The following is a 23,481-nucleotide window of genomic DNA, read 5'->3' on the forward strand; positions in this document are numbered from 1 at the left end:
GAGGCATTTGGATGGATATATGAATAGGAACGGTTTGAAGGGATATGGGCCGGGTGCTGGCAGGTGGGACTAGGTTGGGTTGGGATATCTGGTCAGCATGGATGGGTTGGACCGAAGGGTCTGTTTCCATGCTGTACATCTCTATGACTCTGAGACTCTAATAACCCTCATAAACCTCACTGATCCACTGTTGAAAAATAGATTTAGAATAGTTAAATGATTTTTTTGACAGTACAGAGTTGACGGGCCAAAGGCCATACTTCAGTGCTGCACCTGCAACTCTCATTGTGATGTTGCAGCAAGGACATGTATGGGCTCAGGGACTGGACCTGGCTGCATCTCTGAGCTCTTTGTGTGCACTCATAGTGCTCGCTCACTCTAAACCTTGTTTTGTTACTCAACCAGAGCTATCAGACTGTCAATATTACTGTAATGTCGTGCCATTTAGCCAGCACACAAAACCAGAGAGCTTGTTATGGTTGTAGGCAGGCCTCAGTCAGATCAAAGGAGCTAGTCTTTGGTCAGGGGTTACTGGCACAGTAAGTCAAGAACAGCTTTTGATTGTTCCCAAGCCCCTAGATTGCTATCAGCTAACCATTCAGGGCAGTCCGTCAGGATGCTCTCCATCTAAGTGGGGAGGTGGCAAATACTGGGCAGGTGACCACTCATCATGGAACAAGAGAGAGGCAGATATTATGGGAGGTGAATGTGGGTGACAACCTATCACTATTGTTGCAGGTATGCTGGGTCCCGGGTGAGTGAACAGACAGCACAGAAAGCACATAAGGTCAGTGATAGATAATAGTGAGAGTATGAGCTTGATGGGAGATGGGCACAGTAACACAGTGAGTGTGAGTTAGCAGGAAGATGGTGGCACTGACACTGACGGAGTGGAGAGTGACATTGATCTTTCAATCGTGCAGCAATCCAGACAGCTGAGATTGTACTAACCGGGTGGCAGCTTGGGAAAAAGGACATCTCCTCAGTGTGCTACTTTTCTGGCAGCATATACAGACATTTGCCCACACTCCCCCTGTCTGACACCTGGCAAATGTCTATAAGTGGTTGTCTGGAGCACAAAGTACTTTTAAAGGTGACATCAGGAACATGAATGCTGATCCTTTGCAGGACATCCATCATCTAATTGAATCCCTACGATGTGGAAATAGACCACTTGGCCCAACAGGTCCATACCGATCCTTCTGAAGAGCATCCCACCCGAGCCCATCCCCTATATTTCCCACGGCTTAACACACTTAACCTATACATGGGGCACTTTAGCATGACCAATCCACCTGACTTGCACATCTTTGGACTATGGGAGGAAACCCATGCAGACACGGGGAGAATGTGCAAACTCCACAAACAAACAAACAAACTCCACCCAAGGCTGGAATGGAGTCGGGTCCCTGGCGCCATGAGGCAACAGTGCTAACCACTAAGCCACCGTGCCGTCCCAAAGTGAGTTGTTTTGTGAATCGTTAATTTGTGTAGGATCGGATGTGAGGGATGTGGAAGGAGTTAATGTTACATGTTTGGCAAGATTTAGCAAGAAAACCTGCAGGTTCAGAGCAAAACAAAACTCAAAAGTAAACCTGATACAACTGACACGAGGACTGTTGGTTGAATCTTACTTGTTTTTGTTGTCATATCAATGTACCTGTAACTAGTTGCTAATGTGAAATAATTTATATGTTGTTAACTGCAAGAATCTCTTCCAGCTATTGGAAGTGGTTTCCTTTCCCACAGTGTACCAAACAGGCCCTTGAGTTTCCTGCACTTAGAGGATGGTGCCAGCACCCAGTAGCTCATGAAACAGAATGAGCAGGCATTGTTATACTACATGAGGCACGACGTTACATCTGACACCATGTTTGCCCAAACGCTCATGTCAAGGAAGTAATTCAGATAAAAAAAATGCTGTTCTGTTATTGTCAAATTTCAGTGGGATATTTTAATAAAACCCGGACCACCTCTTTTGCTTACTTTTGCAATGTGGTTTCACACAAGAAAGGTTCAAGCTTTTCAAACAGACTGTATGTTTTCATCATTATTCACTGTAAATCTGTGACCTAGACCCAAAATGTGTATTTGGGTTAGTGACTTCAATTTATGTAGATACTTTCAGTTATCCTGTTCAGACATGGTTTGATATGCTTCTGAAGCAGCTGGGACTTGAACCGGGACCTTCTGGGTCAGAGGTGGAGACACTACCACTGTGTCATGAACCCTTCTCAATTTGTGTGCAGTTATTGAAATTAGTAAGTGTGAACAAATACCCTGGCATGTTGCTGACTATAGCAAGCTTATTCAATGCTTTTAGTGGCCACAGTCCATGTGTAATGATTGCATATTCTCTTAATTGCAGTTGTAGCTCACGTGGACATGGACTGGGCCTTCTGCAGGTTAACCTGTATATTTCTGAAAACATTTTAGTTGATATACTGATGTTGTTGAGGTGCTGATGTTGGATTGGAGTGGGCAAAACCAGAAGTCTCACAACACCAGATTATAGTCCAACAAGTTTATCTTGAATCATAAACTTTCTGAGCACTGCTCTTTCATTGGGTGAAGTGGAGGGAAGCACAGAGGCGCAGAATTTATAGGTGGACACACAATTACAAGATAATTTCAGGAAATGAAGTGTGTCAAAAAATAGTACAAATAGTGTGAGTGGAGTGGAGTGTCGATAGGCTGAATAACAAGGCTTTGCAGGTGATCAATAGTGTCAAATGGTGGGAGTAAAGTGCCAGCAGCTGAATAGCAAATGAAGGGATGACCTATGATCCGATTAATTAAGGCAGAGAGATAATTACAAAAATTCAAAATTAAGGTGGTGCTAGAGACAAACCAAATGGCTGGAATAACATGATAGGTATAAGAATCGCACCACGAGGGTCTAACCAAAGTAGCAAGTAACCCAAAACTGTGTAAACTAATTAAGGTAAAGAGATAATAACATGTTATCAAGGTGATGTCGTCAAAACAGGACAGAGAAGATCTTGCAAATCTGGAACAGAATGGTGGGATTACACATGGCTCAAAATGAACCCAAGATCATGGTTAAGGCATCTCCATCAGTACGGAACTTGGCTATCAGTCTCTGCTTGGTGATTTTGCCTTGTGGTATGTCTTGAAGGCTGTCTTGCAGAACACTTACCCAAAGAATGGAGGCTGAATGTCTTTGACAGCTAAAGTGTTCCCCGACTACAAGGGAACAATGCTGCCTAGCAGTTGTGGCGCAGTGTCTGTTCATCTGTTGTCGTACTGTCCGCATAATCTTGATGATGTAGCATGTGTGATGGTAGTACTCATGTTGACCTGACATGTCTTGCAGAGGTTGCAATCGCAAGGTTGTGTGGTGTTGTTGGTCGCTGTTCTCCTGAAGGCTGGATAGTTTGCTGCGAATGATGGTTTGTTTGGTGGCAAGAAGTGGTGGCATTGGGGTGGATATGGCGAGAGGTTTGCCATCACTGATGACATGTTTAAGGCTGTGAAGAGTGAAGGTGTAGTTTCTCTGCACTGGGGAAGGATTGGATGATTTAGGGTATTCTATTGGCTGTTTCCTGTGTTTATCTTCTGAAGAGGCTGATGCGGTTTTTCGCTGTGGCATGTCGGAACTGGCGATGCATAAGTTGAACGTTGTATCCTATTCTTATGAGGGAGACCTTTTGCATTTGTATATGTTTGTCATGTTCCTCCTTGCCTGAATTGATACTGTGTAAATACAGGGCTTGTCCGTACGGGGTGGCTTCTTTAACATTTTTTGGGTGGAAACTAGAGAAGTGAAGCATCGTGAGGTTATGCATGGTCTTGTGGTAGATTGAAATGCTGAGATGTCCATCCTTGGTGGTGATGCATGTGTCCAAGAATGTGACTGATTCTGAAGAGTAGTCCCTGGTAAGTTTGATGATGGGATGAAATTTGTTGATATCGTCGTGTAGTCATTTGTGATTCTTTGCCATGAATCCAAAGGAAGAAATGTTGATGTATCTGGTGTAGAGCATTGGTTGGAAGTCCTGTGCAGCAAAGAGATTTTGCACGAACTTGTGCATGAGCATGTTGGTGTGTTGGAGTGTAAATTTGATCCCCATGGTTGCTGCATATGTCTGGATGAAGAGCTGGTTGTCAAAGGCGAAGACATTCTTGTGTAGGATGAAGTGGATGAGTTGTAAGGTGGTGCCTGAAAATTAGCAGTTATTGGTGTTGAATATTGAGGGTGTTGCAATGATGCCGTCATCTTGGGGGATGCTGGTGTAGAGTGCCGAAACATCACTTGTGACGAAGAATGTTCCTGGTTCAACTGGTCTGTGGGTGCTGAGTTTCTGTAACAAGTCTGTAGTGTCACGACAGAAGCTGGAGGTTCACTTTACAATAGGTTTCCAGAGAGGTTCTCACACAGGGTCCCATTGCCTGATACGATGGGATATCCGGGTGTGTTGGCTTTGTGTATCTTCGGAAGGCAGTAGATGTTTCCTGTGAGAGAAGTACATGGGATGAGAGTTTGTACGATACCCTGAAGATGTGGATCGAAGGTCTTGATCAGTGTTGTGTTGACGGGTGTGTTCTTGATCGGCAGGTAGTTGTTGTTGATACACTTCTTTACAGTATTCCATTCTATTCTGTATGACGATGCCACCTCCTTTGTCTGCTGGTTTGATGACAATGTTGTGATTGGTTTTGAGAGCTTCAATGGCATTGCATTGTGCTTGGGTAACATTCTGTGCTCTCTTATGAGCATGGCTGATCAAAATCACAACAGCCTCCTCAGAAGGCATACACAGGACATGACCCTTTCCAGGCCTTCCCCAGTGCAGAGAAGCTACATCAGGCTCTTCACCGACTTAAACATGTCATCGGTGATGACAAACATCTCACCAAGGCCACCCCATGCCACCACTTCTCACATTCAAACAACCATCTAACATCGCAGCAAACTAGTCTTCAGGAGTACAGCGACCCGCAACAGCACACAACCTTGCCATTGCAACCTCTGCAAGATGTGTCAGGTCATCAACATAGGTACTGCCATCGCACATGGGAACACCACCCATCAAGTACATGGTAGGTACTCATGTAATTTGGCCAATGTTGTCTACCTGATACAGTGCAGGAAGGGATGCACTGAGACACTGTATGTCAGTGAGACCATGCAAACGGTGCGACAATGCATGAATGGACACTGCTCAACAGTTGCTAGGCAGCAGTGTTCCCTTGTAGTTGGGGAACATTTCAGCGGTCAAGAACATTCAGCCTCCATTCTTTGGGTAAGTGTTCTCCAAGACAGCCTTCAAGACATACCACAAGGCAAAATCACCAAGCAGAGACTGATAGCCAAATTCCGTACTGATGGAGATGCCTTAACCATGATCTTGGGTTCATTTTGAGCCATGTGTAATCCCACCATTCTGTTCCAGATTTGCAAGATCTTCTCTACTGTCCTGTTTTGGCGACATCACCTTGATAACATGTTATTATCTCTTTACCTTAATTAGTTTACACAGTTTTGGGTTACTTGCTACTTTGGTTAGACCCTCGTGGTGCGATTCTTATACCTATCATGTTATTCCAGCCATTTGGTTTGTCTCTAGCACCACCTTAATTTTGAATTTTTGTAATTATCTCTCTGCATTAATTAATCGGATCATAGGTCATCCCTTCATTTGCTATTCAGCTGCTGGCACTTTACTCCCACCATTTGACACTATTGATCACCTGCAAAGCCTTGTTATTCAGCCTATCGACACTCCACTCCACTCACACTATTTGTACTATTTTTTGACACACTTCATTTCCTGAAATTATCTTGTAATTGTGTGTCCACCTATAAATTCTGCGCCTCTGTGCTTCCCTCCACTTCACCCAATGAAGGAGCAGTGCTCAGAAAGTTTATGATTCAAGATTTAGGGTGGCACGATGGCACAGTGGTTAGCACTGCTGCCTCACAGCGCCTGAGATTAGGGTTCAATTCCCGACTCAGGCGACTGACTGTGTGGAGTTTGCACGTTCTCCCCGTGTCTGCGTGGGTTTCCTCTGGGTGCTCCGGTTTCCTCCCACAGTCCAAAGATGTGCGGGTCAGGTGAATTGGCCGTGCTAAATTGCCCGTAGTGTGAGGTGAGGGGTAAATATAGGGGTATGGGTGGGTTTCGCTTTGGCGGGTCGGTGTGGACTTGTTTCCACACTGTAAGTCTAATCTAATCTAATAAGCCTGTTGGACTATAACCTGGTGTTGTGAGACTTCTGGTTTTGATTTACTGAGCTCTTTATTGTGTCGTTCCATGTAAAGTTCAGTTTGGGATGTTTTTAGTTACCAAGGTCAATTATTTTTATTCCTCTTTTCTCTTGTAAGTATCGACTCAATACCTGACTACACTGCCATGCCTTGTCCAACTGTGACAGTGATTTTCAGCAAGAATTCGCCCAAAACATTGTGGATGCTGGAAATCAGAAATAAAATCTGAAGAATTGTCACTGGAACAGAAGCATGAACTGCTTTCTCTCCACAAACGCTGCCAGACATACTGAGTTTTTCAGCAATTTCTGATTTTGTTTCACAACCAAACCCAGTTCTTTCCAAATGGTTATCAAACTCCAGTGAGAGTCTGTTTTGGATACAAAGTCTGTGTTGTATTTCCATCTTGTTGGGGTGAATTAAGATTGTTTGCCACTTTTTGTTGCATGAACCCTCTGTTTTGCTTTGTTTCTGGAAAGTGTGCTGTTCGAGCTGCAACTGAAGGACGGATATTAGTGCTGGAAGGTCTGGAGAAGGCCGAACGGAATGTCCTACCTGTTTTAAACAACCTGCTGGAAAACAGAGAGATGCAGCTGGAAGATGGGCGTTTCCTCATGTCTGCAGCTCGCTATGACAAGTTGCTCAAGGTAATTGGACATAATTGGATATAATTTGATAATATTGAGGCCTTAATTGCTGCCAATGCCAATGTAATACAAAAATAGGTGGGAAGGCAAGTGGTGCGAATGACAGAAGGAGTGTGTAGAAGGATATCGGCAGGCAAAGCGAAGGATATCGGCACAAACTTGGCAGATGGAATTTAATGTGGGAAAATGTGAGGTTTTGCACTTTTGTTGGAAAAATAGAGCAGATGTGGAGAATAGTGATGTTAGTTCAATGGGGGAAAGACTGCAAGAGGCTGGAGCACAGAGGATTCGGATAGCCTTGTGCATGAGTCACAAAAAAACTAGGATCCAAGTTCAGCGAGTACTTGGGAAAACAATGCATTTTTGGCCTTTTTTTCCCCCAAAGGGAGTGAAGTATAAAAACTCGGGAAGTCTCGCTAAAATTATACAAAGCAAAATTCAGGCCACAACTGGAATACTCTGAGCAGTTTTGGTCCCCCTATCTAAGGAAAGACATTGGTGGTAATCCAGAGAATATTCGTGAGGCTGTGACCTGATTTGGAGGGGTTTTCATCTGAGGAGAGATTGAGTAGATTGTGTCTGTACTGAATGAAATTCAGAAGAATGAGAGACGACCTTATTGAACCATATAAAATTCTTGGGGGAACTTGACAGGATAGATGTAGAGAGGTTATTTCCCCATGGGGAAAACCTAGGATGAGGGGGAATAATGTTAAACCAACTGGTCATTCATTGAAGTCAGAGAAGGAGGAGAATTTCTTCTCTCAGCAGGATAATTCAGAATCTGGATAATTCTTTACCACAGTGCACCACGGAGGGTGGATTTTGAAGTCTGTTTAGTGGGCAAATTTTTAATTATTAAGGGAATCTAGCATTATGGAGATAAAGCAGGAACATGGAGATGGGGTTTTCAGATCGGCCATGATTTTATTGAATGGCAGAGGAAATTCGATGGGCTGAATGCTCTACTTCTGTTTATATATCTTATAATCTTTTGGAAAATTATTTCGCTCTTCAAATAACAGTGCCAGCCCTGAACTGGAAAGTAATCAAGAATTGCTAGACTGTGCAGTGGCACTACACATACCAATTTCACCTATTCTAATCTACTTTGCCTCGAGTAATGCAAGCCCAGTCTTCATATGTACCTTTGGTCTGGTCTTCTTCAAAGAAGCGAATGGATTGAACTGCAATTCTTCTTTATTTAATCTAAAAATGAGACGTGTATGCAACGTACATGCTGCTTGCTGCCCATCTGCCTGTTGATGAGCCTGTGCAGTGTTTACCATCTTTCTCACTCCTTCCCAGCATTCCCACACTTAGGGGAGAATGTGACTGGAGTTGGGAATATAGAAATGGCAATAAACCTGTTCACCCAGATCATGGCTTATATGCGTCTTCATTATGACCACTTGCCTGACTCTACTTCCCCTAATTCCCTCGGCTGATAACATTCTATCAGTCTCAAGCTTCAAATTTGCAGTTGATTCCCAGTCTTACACTTATAATTATTATTTTTCGTCATTTAAAAGGGGGGAAAACTCCAGATTTCCACTCCCCTGGGAAGAAATGCAGAAGTCCAGAACGGCTTGGCTCAAATTTTAAGGTCACAGCTCTTTGCTCTGTACTTCACTGTAAGAGGAAATAGTTTCTGTCTACTGTAGCTTTTTCTTTGTTAATTCCTTTAGTTGTCTTAAAGACTTCATTGAGATCAATTTCATCATACTTGCAGTATTTCTTCAGAATTGAATATTTATATCGCTGAGGTGTGCTGCTCCAAACTGAATAGAGTTAATCCAACGCAGTCTAGTCAGACACTGGATAGTAATAAAACTTCCACCACTTTGCATTCCAGCTTCTTTGAGATCAATATTAGTCAGAAACTAAGAGTTCTGTTGAGAGTCACTCAGCTCCTGTCAATTGCAATGTCAGCCCACTATATGCAAGGCACAAAAAAGTAGTGAAATGGAATACTGTCCACTTAATTGGAAGAGCGCACCTCCAAACATTTAAGAAGCTCAACACCATCCAGGACAGCGCATCCAATTTGATTGGCACCATATCCACTGTGTTCAACATTCGCTGCTTTCACCACCAACACGCAGTGGCCGCAGTGTGCACCATCTCCAAGATACACTGCACCAGCTCACCAAAAGTCCTTCGACGACACCTTCCAAACCTCTAGCACCTCGAAGGGAAGGGCAGCAGGATGTAATGGCCCGATGATGTTGTCGCTAGACTGTTAACCCAGAAACACAGTTAATGTTCTGGGGACCCATGTTCAAATCCCGGCAGATGGTGGAATTTGAACTCTGTAAAAAATATCTGTAATTATTAATCCATCAATGAAATTGTTGCTTGTTGTCAAAAAAAATCTCCATTCAGCTCATTAAAGTCCTTGGGAAGAAATCTGCTATCCTCACCTAGACTGGCCGATATGTGAATCACAGCAATGTGGTTGACTCACAACTGACCTCTGCAACAGTGTAGCAAGCTACTCGTTTGTATAAATCACTACAAAGTCTCAATAAACAAATAAAACCAGATGAATCATCTGATGTCAACCTAGATGCTGGAAAAGACACTGGTAGAAACAGCCCTGTTGACCCTGCAAAGTCCACCTCACTTACATCTGGGGATGAGTACCAAATTTGGGAGAGCAATCTCCCAGAGGATTTCAGTAATAATCTGACATTAAAATAAATTTCAAAATCATACCTTACAGATAATGGCCCGGGCACCACCATCACTATTCCTAGATATTCCTAGATATGTCCCATCCCTTTAGCAGGACGGACTGAGCAGAGGTGGAAAGTCAGAATGGAGTTGCCCTGGGAGTCCTCAACATTGACTCCAGACCTCATGAAGTATTGTGGCTTCAGGTTAAAAGTGGGCAAGGAAACCTCCTGCTGATTACCACGTACCATCCTCCCTCAGCTGATGAATTAGTAGTGTAACACTTGGAGGAAGCACTGAGGGTGACAAAGGTGCAAAATGTACTCTGGGCGGAGAATTTTAATGACCGTCATCAAAACTGACTCAACAGCAACACTATAAACAAGCTGGTCAGGTCCAAAAGGACATGGCTGCTACACTGGGTCTGAAACAGGTGTGAGGGGACTACCAAGAGGGAAAAACACACTTGACCTCATCTTTACCAGTCTGCCAGTTGCAGATGCATCTGTCCATGACAGTATCAGTAAGAGTGACCATGGCATGTCTTTGTGAAGATGAAGTACAGCCTTCACATTGAGAGTACTCTCCATCATGTTGTATAGCACTGTCACTGTGTTATACAGGACTGACATTGAACAGATCTAGCAGCTCAAAACTCAATCCATGAGGTGCTGTGGGCCACCATTAGCAACAGAATTGGGAACCAGACCAAACTGTAACCACATGGCCTAGCATATCCCCCACTCAACCATTGCCATCAAGCCAGGGGATCAACTCTGGTTCCATGGAGAGTGCAGGCTGCAAGCCAGGAGCAGTACCAGGCATTCGTAAAAAAAAGAGGTGTCAACCTAGTGAAGCTACTAAAAAGGACTATATGCATTCCAAACAGCATAAGCAGCAGGCGATAGAGCTAAGCAACCCCAAAGTCAATGGATCAGATCTAAACTCTGCAGTCCTCAATGGGCAATGAATTAACTCACTGGAGGAGGAAGTTCCACGAGTATCCCCGTCTCAGTGTTGGAAGAGCCCAACACGTCAGTGCAAAAGATAAGGCTGAAACATTTATAAAAATCTTCAACCAGATCTAACAAGTGGATGATCCATCTCTGCCTCCACCATTGGTCCCCTCTATGAAAGATGCCAGTTTTCAGCTAGTTGGATTCACTCCATGTGATATCAAGAAAAGTTTGGATGTACTGGATCTTATTGCGGTTATGGCCCCTGACAGCATTCTGGCAATAATACTGAAGACTTGTGCTCCTCAAATTGCTACTCCTTTGTTCCTTTGCAGTTACAACACTGGCATCTGCTTGACAATATGGAAAATTGCCCAGTTATGTAATGTATGCAAAAGGCAATGCAAATCTAACCCATTCAGTTACCATCTCATCAGTCTGTTCTAAATCATCAGTAAAGTGATGGAAGGTGTCATCCACAGTGATATCATGCAGCACCTGCTCAGCAATAAGCTGCTCAGTGATGCCCAGTGTGGGTTTCAACAGGGCCACTCAGCTCCTCCATTGGTGAACCACGGACAAAAGAGCTGAATCCCACAGGTGAGGTGAGAGTGTCAGCACTTGACATCAAGGCTGCATTTGACCAAGTGTGGCCTCAACAGGCCTATCAAAATGTGTGAATGGGTATCAGAAGGCAAACGCTTCGCTGGTTAGAGTCAAACCTAGCAAATAGGAAGCTGGGGTTGTTAGAGGTCAGTCATCTCTGTTTCTGGACATCTCTGCTGGAGTTCCTCGGGGTAGTGTCCAAGGCTCAACTATTCTCAGCTGCTTCATCAATGATGTGATGCTGCTGCTCCTTTGACGCGATTATGTTGTCCTTGGTTTTTTTTTTCAAACGGGGTTGTGAAAGGTTCTGATATATTCTGGGATAAGGCCATTTTGATTATGGCTATCAGATATTGCTGAAGACAACAATCAGGGAAAAGGCTTTTAGGTTTTTTTAAAAACACTGATACAATGAAAGGGGAGTGACCAGCTCTCCTAGTTCAGGGATTTTTCCAGTGTGTTTGTTTAGCTGGGACCGATCAAAGCAACTACAGTGAAAAGAGGGTTCATGCCTCAGCAAGTGATCCCTGGCTGATTCGCTCAGCCATTTCTCTCTCCTCTTGGAACCTGTGTTTGAACTTACCTTTTTTGCCAAGGGGTGTGTTTATGTGGATGCTGCAGGAAGTTGCAACAGCTCCTTTAAGTTGTGGGGATTGTATTGTTTGGATTTTCAAATAGTTAAGTTATTCGAAATTGTGATTTCTTTTGTTTGTGTTTCTACCATACTCTGTAAATAAACTCTGTTTTACTTGAAGCCAAGTGGTTTGACGAGCTGCATTACTCCTGGAATATCCACCTTAGATATACCTAAAACAACTAGATAAGTTAGGGTCTGGGCTATCTTCTTAAAATGTTTTGAGGCGTGTGGCCCGGTTCATAGCAGTGTCCTTGCATCCATCAGAAGATCAGAAATAGGGATATTTGCTAATGATTGTATAATATTTAGTACAATTTGTGACTCTTTAGATACTGAAGCAGTCCATGTTCAAATGCCATAAGATGTGGACAATATCCAGGCTTGGCCTGGCAAATAGCAAGTAACATTCTCATCACACAAATGCCAGTCAATTAACATCTCCAACAAAAGACTTTCTAATCACTGCCTCTCAAAATTCAATTGTATTACCATTACTGAATCCAAGAAACTCAATTAGACTTGCCATACAAATAGGATGGCTATAAAAGCAGGTTAGGCACGAGGAATTCTGTGGCGACTAACTTACTTCCTGACTCCCCAAAGCTTGATCACCATCTATGAGACAGAAGTCAGGTGAGTGATGGAATACTCCCTGTTGGCCTGAATGGGTGTAGATCCAACAACACCAAAGAAGCTTAGTACGATTCAAGTCAAGGCAGCTTACCTGATTGGCACGACATTGCTAAGTGTTCACTCTCTCTACCACTGATACTCAACAGCAGCATGTACCGAGTCATAGAGTCCTACACCATGGAGGCAGGCCCTTTGGCCCAAACTGGTCCATGCTGACCAAAATGCCCTTCCACGCTAACACCATTCTCTGCACCTGGCCCATATCCTTCTAAACCTTTCCTATTCATGTATTTGACCAAATGCCTTTTAAATCTAGATGCACTGTGCAACTTTACTAAAGATCCTCAGAGAGTACCTTCCGAAGTCAAGTTCAATTTGATCTTGATGGACAAGGGCAACAGATACATTAAGCACCACATGCAAGTCCCCCTCCAAGCCACTCACTATCCTGACTTGGAAATTCATGGCTGTTACTTTGGAATCACTGAGGAAAAAATTCCTGGAATTCCCTCCCTCAGGGGATTGTGGGTCTACCTTCAACACATCGTCTGTAGTAGTTCAAGAAGGCAGCTCACAATTACCTTTCCAAGTGCCACTCATGTTGGATAATAAGTGTTCACCAGTCAGTGATGCCCATGGCCCATGAGTGGGGGAAAATAAACCAAACTGGCAAAAATAAACCAAACTGGAGCACCAGTTTCAAATTTGCCTCTAAGGCGCAGACCATCCTAAGAACTGTATTGCCATTCTCAGACACTGCTGAATCAAAATTCTGGAACTCCTTTCCTAACTGCACTGTGGGTGCACGTACACTTTACCAACAGCAATTATTTCTAGAATGTAGGTCAGCACCACCCTCTCCAGGGCGATTAGGTATGAGTAATAAATGTCAACCATTCGCAGGATGCGGACATCACTGGCTAGAAGGAGACGTTATGAAGCTTCAATGGCCCTCGTGATGAGCTTTTGCTTACATCCTTGATCCCTCATGTCATTTATGGTTTTTTTGTAAGCTGCCTTCCTATTGTATACAGTTCTTGATGATTTGTGAACATGGATCCCTCAAGCGTCCTGCTCCTCAACAGTCCCTAACACATTCCCATTTAAAAAAGAATCCTTGATAAACTTTCAAAGTGGCTGATCTTTAATAGTGACCTTCAGTTTTCTTGTTTGTAAAGTCTATCAACATGCCTCAACCTGCAAGTGGACTGCTTGCTCATGACAGCTTTTTAGAGTCATAGAGATGAACAGCCTGGAAACAGACCCTTCGGTCCAACCCGTCCATGCCGACCAGATATCCCAACCCAATCTAGGCCCACCTGCCAGCACCCAGCCCATATCCCTCCAAACCCTTCCTATTCATATACCCAACCAAATGCCTCTGAAATGTTGCAATTGTACCAGCCTCCACCACTACTTCTGGCAGCTCATTCCATACATGCACCACCCTCTGCGTGAAAAAGTTGCCCCTTAGGTCTCTTTTATATCTTTCCCCTCTCACCCTAATCCTATGTCCTCTACTTCTGGACTCCCTGACCCCAGGGAAAAGACTTTGTCTATTTATCCTATCCATGCCCCTCATGATTTTGTAAATCTCTATAAGGTCACCCATCAGCCTCTGACGCTCCTGGGAAAACAGACCAGCCTGTTCAGCCTCTCCCTATATCTCAAATCCTCCAATTCTGGAAACCCCCTTGCAAATCTTTTCTGAACCCTTTCAAGTTTCACAACATCTTTCCAATAGGAAGAAGACCAGAATTGCACGCAATATTCCAACAGTGGCCTAACCAATGTTCTGTACAGCCGCAACATGACCTCCCAACTCCTGTACTCAATACTCTGACTAATAAAGGAAAACATACCAAATGCCTTCTTCACTATCCTATCTACCTGTGACTCCACTTTCAAGGAGCTATGAACCTGCACTCCAAGGTCTCTTTGTTCAGCAACACTCCCTAGGACCTTACCATTAAGTGTATAACTCCTGCTAAGATTTGCCTTCCCAAAATGCAGCACTTCGCATTTATCTGAATAAACTCCAACTGCCACTTCTCAGCCCATTGGCCCATCTGGTCCAGATCCCGTTGTAATCTGAGGTAACCCTCCTCACTGTCCACTACACCTCCAATTTTGGTGTCATCTGCAAACTTACTAACTGTACCTCTTATGCTCGCATCCAAATCATTTATGCAAATGACAAAAAGTAGTGGACCCAGCACCGATCCTTGTGGCACTCCACTGGTCACAGGCCTCCAGTCTGAAAAACAACCCTCCACCACCACCCTCTGTCTTCTACCTTTGAGCCAGTTCTGTATCCAAATGGCTAGTTCTCCCTGTATTCCGTGAGATCTAACCTTGCTAATCAGTCTCCCTTGTATTAATTTTAAAATAGTTATGTAGACAGTCAAAACTGGTACGCAGGTTCAAGTTCTAAATTCGGGCAGGGTGGATTTTGATGAAATTATACAGGAGCTTGCAGGAGTTGATTAGAGTAGTTTGTTTGCAGACAAAGGGACATCTGGCAAATGGGAGACGTTTAAAAGTGAGATAGCTAGAGTTCAAGTTCTATATGTTCCTATGAGGGTGACCAGCAAGTTTGGCAGGAAAAGGGAACCTTGGATGATGAGAGATATTGAGGCTTTAACCAGGAAAAAGGAGGATGTGTCGCTCAGGTAGAGGCAGCTGGGAGCAAGGCAATCCCTGGAAGTACTTAGGGAATACAGGAGTTTACAGAAGAAGGAAATCAGGAGGGTGGAAAAGTGGCTTTGACTGAGAAAATTAAGGTGAATCCAAAGAAGTACTTTGAGTATATTAAAGGAAAAAGAATAACTAGAGAGAGAATATTTCCCCTCAAGGACCAAATTGGACATGATTGTGTAGGACCACAGGAGATGAGCGAGGTTCACAATGAATATTTCTCCTCTGTGTTTACCATGGAAAAGGACATGAAGACTTGGGAAATTAGTGGTGGTATCTTGGGGATAGTTCATATCAGAGTAAAGGAGATGTTGACGTACTAGAATGTATGAAGGTGGATAAATCTCATGGTCCTGACTAGATATATCCAAGAACACTGCAGGAGTGTTCTCTTCAGATTTCCTTCGGGTGGTCTGGTTTCCCCCCACAGTCTAAAGACATGCAGGTTATGTGAATTGACTATGTTCAGGGATGTGTAGATTAGGTGCATTATTGAGGGGAAATGTGCAGTATTAGGGTAAGGAAATAGGTCTGGGTGGGTTACTCTTCGGAGGATTGGTGTAGACCTTTTGGCCAAATGGCCTGTTTCCACACTGTAGTAATTCTATGATCTTATGGTCTATAACTCATCATGACCAAACCATCTAACTTGTACATCCTTGAACTGTGGGAGGAAGCCCACAGAGACACAGGGAGAATGTGCAAACTCCACACTGACAGGCACCCCAGGTTGGAATCAAGCCCAGCTTCCTAACACTGAGAGGCAGCAGTGCTAATCACGGAGCCACCACACTGCCCATTTGCAATTTCTTGCCACACAGCTTTGAGGGCGGAGTCCTGGTGTTTGTTTAAGGTTGTGATAGATCTTAATCGGTAGGGGAATCTAAAGTTGTTGGAAGAAGGCAGGAAAGTAGACTTAAGTAGTGTTGGATCTGTCATGTTGAATGGCGGAGCAGGTTTGACGGGCTGAGTGGCATACTCCTGTCCCCCTTTCTTATGGTCTAGCTATGACCCCTAGTGTGAAATTCCCCTACTCGTGAAAACATTGTCTTAACATTAACCCTGACATAGAGTCCTATAGCGTGGACACAAGCACCTCATCCCAAACTGGTCCATGCCAACCTCATCCCAACTGGTCCATCCACGCTAACCCCATTTCCCTGTACTTAGCCCATGTCCTTCTGTTCCTTTCCTATCCATGTATTTATCCAAGTACCTTTTAAATCTTGTTAATGTACCCACCTCCATTATTTCCACTGGTACCTCATTCCATATGCGTATCATCTTCTGTGTAAAGAAATTGCCCCTCAGGTTCTGCCTTTAACTGTGTATTCTGTATTTGAATGTACCCATCCAAAATGAATCACTTTACACTTTTTCAGGTTGAACTTCATCTGTCACTTATTAGCCCAGCTCCGCATCCTGTCAATGTCCTGTTGTAACCTAAAACAGCCTTCCACACTATCCACAACTCCACCAACCTTTGTGTCATCGGCAAACTTACTAACCCATCCTTCCATTTTCCCAGTCAAGTCATTTATAAAAATCACAACGAGTAGAGATTACAGAACAGATCCCTGTGGAACACCACTGGTCACTGAGCTCCAGGCTGAATACTTTCCATCTACTACCACCCTCTGTCTTCTATAGGCCAGCCAATTCCGTATCCAGACAGCCAGATTTCCCTGTATCCCATGCCTCTTTACTTTCTGAATGAGCTTATCATGGAGAACCTTATCAAATGCCTTGCTAAAGTCCATATACATCACGTCCACTGCTCTATCTTCATCAACGTGTTTTGTCACATCCTCAAAGAATTCAAGACGGCTTGTGGGCTTGGCCAACCTCTCTGTATAACTGATTCCCTTGAATCCTGGCAATATCCTTGTAAATTTCTTCTGCACTCTTTCCAGTTTAATAACATCCTTCCTATAACAATGAGACCGAAACTGAGCACAATACTCCAAGTGCGGCCTCACCAACGTCCTATGCAACTGCAACGTAACTTCCTAACTTCTATACTCAATGCCCTGACTGATGACGGCCAGTGTGCCAAAAGCCTTCTTCACTGCCCTGTCTACCTGTGACTCAAGTTTTAGAGAACCGTGCACTTGAACTCCAATGTTCCTCTCTTCCAAGACACTCCTTTAGGTCCTACCATTCACCCTGAATCTCCTACCTTGAATTGACTTTCTAAAATGCAAGACCTCACATTTTATCTGTATTAAACTCCATTTGCCATTTCTTGGCCCACTTCCCCAGCTAATGAAGGTTCTGCTACAATTTCTGATAAATTTGTTTACTGTTCATGACACTGCCTGTTTAAGTGTCATCTGCAAACTTAGTAATCAAGCCTTGTATATTCTCCTCCAAATCGTTGATATAGATAACAAACAGTAATGGGCCCAGCACCGAACCCTGAGGCACTTCACCAGTCCCAGGCCTCCAGCCTGACAAGCATCCTTCCACTCTTACCCTCTGCTTCCTACCATCAAGCCAGTTGTGTATCCAATTTGCCAGCTTCCCTGGATTCCATGCAATTTAACTTTGCAGAGCAGCCTACCATGTGGAACCTTATCAAAGGCCTTACTCAAATCCATACAGGCTATGTCTACCGCTTGTCCTTGTCAACCTTCCTGATCACTTCATTAAAGAACTCTAACAAATTTGTGAGGCATGATCTCCCATGCACAATGCCATGCTGACTAATCAAAATCTGTCTTTCCAAATGCATGGATATCTGATCTCTCAATCTTCTCAATTAACTTATCCACCACAGATGTTAAGCTCACTGGTCTATATTTCCCAGGTTTTGCTTTGCAGCCTTTCTTGAATAAGGGCAGAACATTCACTACCCTCCAATTCTCTGGACCTCACCCATGGCTAACAATGATGCAGAAGTGTTAGCAAGGGCTCCTGCAATTTTCTCCCTTACCCCTTGCAGTGTTCTTAGATATATCTGGTCATGACCAGGAGATTTATTCACCTCCAAGCATTCTGATATGCCCAACACCGCCTCTACTGTGATATAGACTGTCCCCAAGATTTCACCAATAACTTCCCTAAGGTCCCAAGTCACCTTGTCTTTCTCCATGGTAAACTCAGAGGAGAAATATTCATTGAGGACCTCACCTATCTCCGGCGATTTGACACATTCATGTTCACTTTGGTTCATGAGGGGTCCTATTTTGTCCCTAGTTTTTTTTTCCTTTAATATACTGAAACAGCCACTTTGGATTCACCCTAATCTTCTCAGCCAAGGCTATCTCATGCCCACTTCTTGTCATTGTCCTTCAGTAAACTCCTGTATCCCCTAAATACATCCGGTGATTTCCTTGATCCCAGGTTTGTATACCTGAACCTCATTTTTTCTGGTCCAAGCTGGTTTGTCATCCAGGGTTCTCTATTCCTGCTAATCTTGTCCTTCACCCGGATAGGAACACTTAGACCTTACACTCCAGCTATCTCACTTTTAAAGGCCTCAAAGTTGCTGCGGTCCCTTTACCTGCAAACAAACTATTCCAATCAACCCCTGCAAGCTCCTGTCTAATTCCATCAAAACCCGCCCTGCCCCAATTTAGAACTTGAACCTGTGGACCAGTTTTGTCCCTCTCCAGAACTATTTTAAAATTAATACAACTATCGTCACTGGTCCCAAAGTGCTCCCCCACTGTCACTTCCAACACTTGTCCTGCCCTATTTCCCAAGAGTCAGTCGGGTTTTGCACCTTTCCATATCGGACCCTCTGTATACTGCTTAGGAAATTTTCCTGAATGCACTTACCAAATTTTGTCTGATCTAAGCCTTTAACGCTTTGGCAGTCCCAGTCCATGTTCGGAAAACTAATATCCGTAACTGTGACACCTTATTGCTCCTGCACGTCTTCTCAGTCTCCCTGCATATTTGTTCCTCTAATCCCCATTGACTATTTGGGGGCCTACAGTACAACCCCAATACCGTCACCATCCTTTCCTTATTTCTTAGCACCAACCACAAAGCCTCACTGACTAATCCTTCAGTTATTTCATCTCTGACTATGGCTGTGATACCTTAATAAAAAATGCAACTTCCCCTGCCCTCCCTTTCACCAACTCTGTCCTGCCTAAAGCACCTGTGCCCTGGCACATTAAGTTGCCAGTCCTGTTCCTCCCTTACCCATGTTATTGTAATGGCTATAATATCCCAGTCCCACACCCTATCCACGCCCTGAGTTAATCAACCTTACCAATCAACCCTGTTGCATTGAATAGATGGAACTTAATCCAACAGGGATTCTTACTTACTTACAGTGTGGAAACAGGCCCTTCGGCCCAACAAGTCCACATCAACCCGCTGAAATGCAACTCACCCAGACCCATTCCCCTACATTTACCCCTTCACCTAACACTACGGGCAATTTAGCATGGCCAATTCACCTAACCTGCACATTTTTGGACTGTGTGAGGAAACCCACGCAGACACGGGGAGAATGTCTGTGTGGAGTCTGCACAGTCGCCAGAGGCGGGAATTGAAGCCGGGTCTCTGGCACTGTGAGGCAGCAGTGCTAACCACTGAGCCCTTCCTTGCTCCCTGTTGTGTTCCAGTCTGACCTGCCACCTCGACGAACTGTTTATGATACTGTATCTCCTTCCAGTCTCACACTTGCCTCCCTGCTGTTGAGGATCCCATCCTACTGTTGAAGAGTCAAGACTCCTCAAACTCTTGTGCATTTACAGAAGATCACCCCTCATTATTCTGAACTTATATGTCCAATGTCAGGTCAGCATTGATTTTCCTTTTACTCAACCATGGGAACAGCAGGTTCTGCAAGGCCACCTCCAAGCCTCTCACCATCCTGATTTGGAAATATATTATTGTTGCTGGAATAAAGTGCTGGAACCTCCCATCAGCACCTTGGGAACAATACAGCATTTTCAAGGTAAATTAGGGTTGGGCGATGCCTGCATTCCATGTGTTAACATGACAAAAACATTTATCCAGATGCTTTCCATTTAATATTGAGCTCCTGTTGTGCTAGTTATTTTCTGATATTTATTTGCTTGAAAATGTGATAGGTTGTTGCAAACACTGACTAATGAAGCACATCAGCCGGGCGTAATTTATTGATTTGCATCAAATTCATTGATAGAATTCATAGAATCCCTACAGTGAAGAAACAGGCCATTTGGCCCAACAATCCTCCGAAGAGTATCCCACCCAGACCCATTCCCCTGTTCTGTTACTCGACACCTCCCCTGGCTAATGCATCTAACCTACACATCCCTGAAGACTGTGGGCAATTTAACATGGCCAATTTACCTAACCTGCACATCTTTGGACTGTAGGAGAAAACCAGAGTTTCTTTGTTTTCCTCACCTTAATAAATGGAGCCATCTATCTCATTAGTATGCAACAGGGTTGACTGGGGAGATCCAGTTTAACACTTTAAGTGGAAGATTCAATGTTGAGCAATACCCCAATGAGGTATGAGAAAAATGGCAAATGATACAAAGAGGGTGCTAGGACAGCTAATCAAAGGCTTGATCAAGTAACTGGGCTTTAAGATCATACATGTAGGAGAGAGAGATATAGGGGTAGAGGCATAATAATGATTTTGTATGGTGCCTCCTGGAAAGATGATGTGGTGGTGTTATCACTATGCTTATTAGATATGGTTTTAAATCCTGGCATGGCAGGTCTAACAAAAGGAAAGCTGATGTACTTAGCCGGTCTGACCGACATATGACTTCAGACTTTCAGAATTGTGATTAACTCGTAGATTTCTTCAGTAAGGACTAAGCAAGCTACTCAGTCCAAGGACAATTAGAAATGGGCAAAATATGTTAGCCTTGCAAATAACACACTCATCACAAGAAAACAGGAAAAGGAAGTCTGCCAGAAAATCTGCAAGCACTTCATAAATAAAATGGATCTTGTACAGTCAAACATCTCAACCATTTTCTGTGCTTCATAATTTATCGGCTGAACAGCGAATAGATTTTTGGCAGTATTTGTTGGGATGAAATACTGCCTAGGACAACAGGGACATCCCTCATCTTTTAATCTCACTATGGTATTTTTAGTTTTTGCTTGAGATGCTTAATAAGCAAATGGAACTTGAGTCGAATGTATTATTTGAAGAATTGTTCCTCTGATTTTGTACTTGCTCACTACTGTAGTGATGTACTGGGACAAATTATGTACTCAAGTGCAGGAATGTGCTATGATCGTACAACTTTCTGTTTGACACAGTCCTGTTGAGCTGCAGGAACTTCCCATTTATTTAAGTGGCTGCTTAACATGCTTTGAATTTCTAGCACTTATGTTCACATTGAAAAAAAACATCATTAACATCACTAATGTGACATTTTTTTGTACAGGAGCATACAAAGGAGGAGCTAGACGCATGGAAGATTGTGCGAGTTAGTGAGGATTTCAGAGTAATAGCCCTGGGTCTGCCAGTCCCGAAGTATCTTGGAAACCCTCTAGATCCTCCGCTTCGTTCAAGGTTTCAGGCCAGGGACATTTATAGCCTGCCTTTTAAGGTAATCTTTCACCTTCAAACACAGTGATGATATCAGTGGATACTTTCATGTAAACTTAGTGGTGTCTACATTCTGCACAATTATGAATGGTGCCATTGTGATTTTGATCTTAATTATTTAGTGGTGGAATTAACGCTTGCAATACAATAAATGTTTTAATGACAAAAATTAGGGTAGCACAGTGGCTCAGTGGTTAACACTGCTGCCTCACAGCACCAGTGAGCATTCCAGCCTCGGGCGACAGTCTGTGTGGAGTTTGCACATTCTTCCCTATCTGCTTGGGTTTCCTCCAGCCATGCTAAATTGCTTATAGTGTCCAGGGATAAGCAGGCTAGGTGGATTGGCCATGGTAAATGCAGGATTACAGGGATAGGGTAGGAGGATAGATCTGGGTGGGATGCTTTTCAAAGGGTAGGTGTGGACTTGATGGGCCAAATGGACTTTTTCCACACTGTAGGGATTCTATGAATAAATGTTTCATAATCTTCCTTACTAATTGTATTTTTGTTGGAGAAATTTTGAATAATTGAGTTGTAGTTCTTGAACAAGAGTAGGCCATTCAGCTTATTGTGCCTGCCTGCAACTTAATACCATCATGGCTGATTCAGCACTTCAATGCCTTTTGTCCACCCCATCTCCATAACCTTGTTTAACTATTGATTGACAGAAATCTATCAATCTCTACCTTCAACATGGTCTAACACAGTGCTAGTATGGTTGGGAATTCCAGATTAGATTACATTCCTTTCAGTGTGGAAACAGGCCATTTGGCCCAACAAGTCCACACCGACCCTCCAAAAAGTAACCCACCCAGACCTATTCCCTGATCCTATATTTCCCTCTGACTAATGCACCTAACACTGTGGGCAATTTAGCATGGCCAATTCACCTGACCCGCACATCTTTGGACTGTGGGATGGAACTGGAGCACCCGGAGGAAACCCTCGCAGACACAGGGAGAATGTGCAAACTCCACTCAGACAGTCGGCCGAGGCAGGAATTGAACCTGAGTCTCTGGTGCTGTGTGGCAACAGTGCTAACCACTGAGCCACTGTGCCACCCCTACAAATGTTCGCAACCCTCTGAGTAAAAAAAAATTCTTCTCATCCTGGAATGAAGAGGTACCCCCCTTATTTCTAAATTGCACCCCCTGGTTCTGAACTCACCAAGCAGGGGAAACACCTACTCTCTTCCATCCCTTTGAGTATTTTGTAAGTTTCAGTTAAATCACCTTGAACTGCCAACTGCCAATGGAATATGAAGTGGAAAAATGTGGTGTTGTACAGTTTGGTCGGTAAAAACAAATGCGCAGCATATTTCTTATTGATAAGAGGTCAGAAATGTGGATGTACCTCGGAATCTAAATGTCATTGTATACAAGTTAAATGCAGGCCCAGCCAGTGATGCCTACATCCCATTGGTAAATAAAACAAATTCACTAGCCCTGTCCAAATCCTCCTGAAACTACCTGACAACTTTCTCACCATTCACATTCCCATTTAAGACCATCAGAACTAGGAACAGAAGTAGGCCACTCACCCCTTCGAGACTGCTGTGCCATTCAGTAAAGTCATGGCTGATCCTGTGGAAGAGGATCCCAAATAGCTACTGCCCTTTGTATGTAGCAGAGCTTGCTAACATCTCTCCTGAATGGTATGGCTCTAATTCTCAGGCACTACCGCCAAATTCTGGAATCCCTAATCTGTGGAAATAGTATATGTTTGTCTCCCTGATCTTTTCCTCTTCCTACCTTGAAGACTTCAATCTGATCACCCCTTAACTTTCTAAAGTTGGAAGAAGCAAACCTGATTTGTATAATCTCTGCTCACGATGTCCAAGTTTCATTCTTGTATCTCCATGTTATACTCCCTTC

At 43.6% G+C, this 23,481-nt stretch overlaps 1 protein-coding gene across 3 annotated transcripts in view; it reads left to right on the forward strand.

The window, feature by feature from the left end:
• The window catches only part of vwa8 (von Willebrand factor A domain containing 8), a 345,890-nt gene that overhangs the window by 82,881 nt on the left and 239,528 nt on the right, over nt 1–23,481 (forward strand). For 2 of the 3 annotated variants that reach the window (XM_060833282.1, XM_060833283.1), the window contains exons 5-6: nt 6,712–6,879; nt 21,444–21,608. In XM_060833282.1, the coding sequence (XP_060689265.1) occupies nt 6,712–6,879; nt 21,444–21,608 (333 nt within the window). Of the gene's footprint in view, nt 1–6,711; nt 6,880–21,004; nt 21,137–21,443; nt 21,609–23,481 lie in introns of those variants that run through there. The other variant, XM_060833284.1, reaches the window with a different exon arrangement.

Source organism: Hemiscyllium ocellatum, chromosome 12, assembly GCF_020745735.1.
Source record: "Hemiscyllium ocellatum isolate sHemOce1 chromosome 12, sHemOce1.pat.X.cur, whole genome shotgun sequence".
NCBI lineage: Eukaryota > Metazoa > Chordata > Chondrichthyes > Orectolobiformes > Hemiscylliidae > Hemiscyllium > Hemiscyllium ocellatum.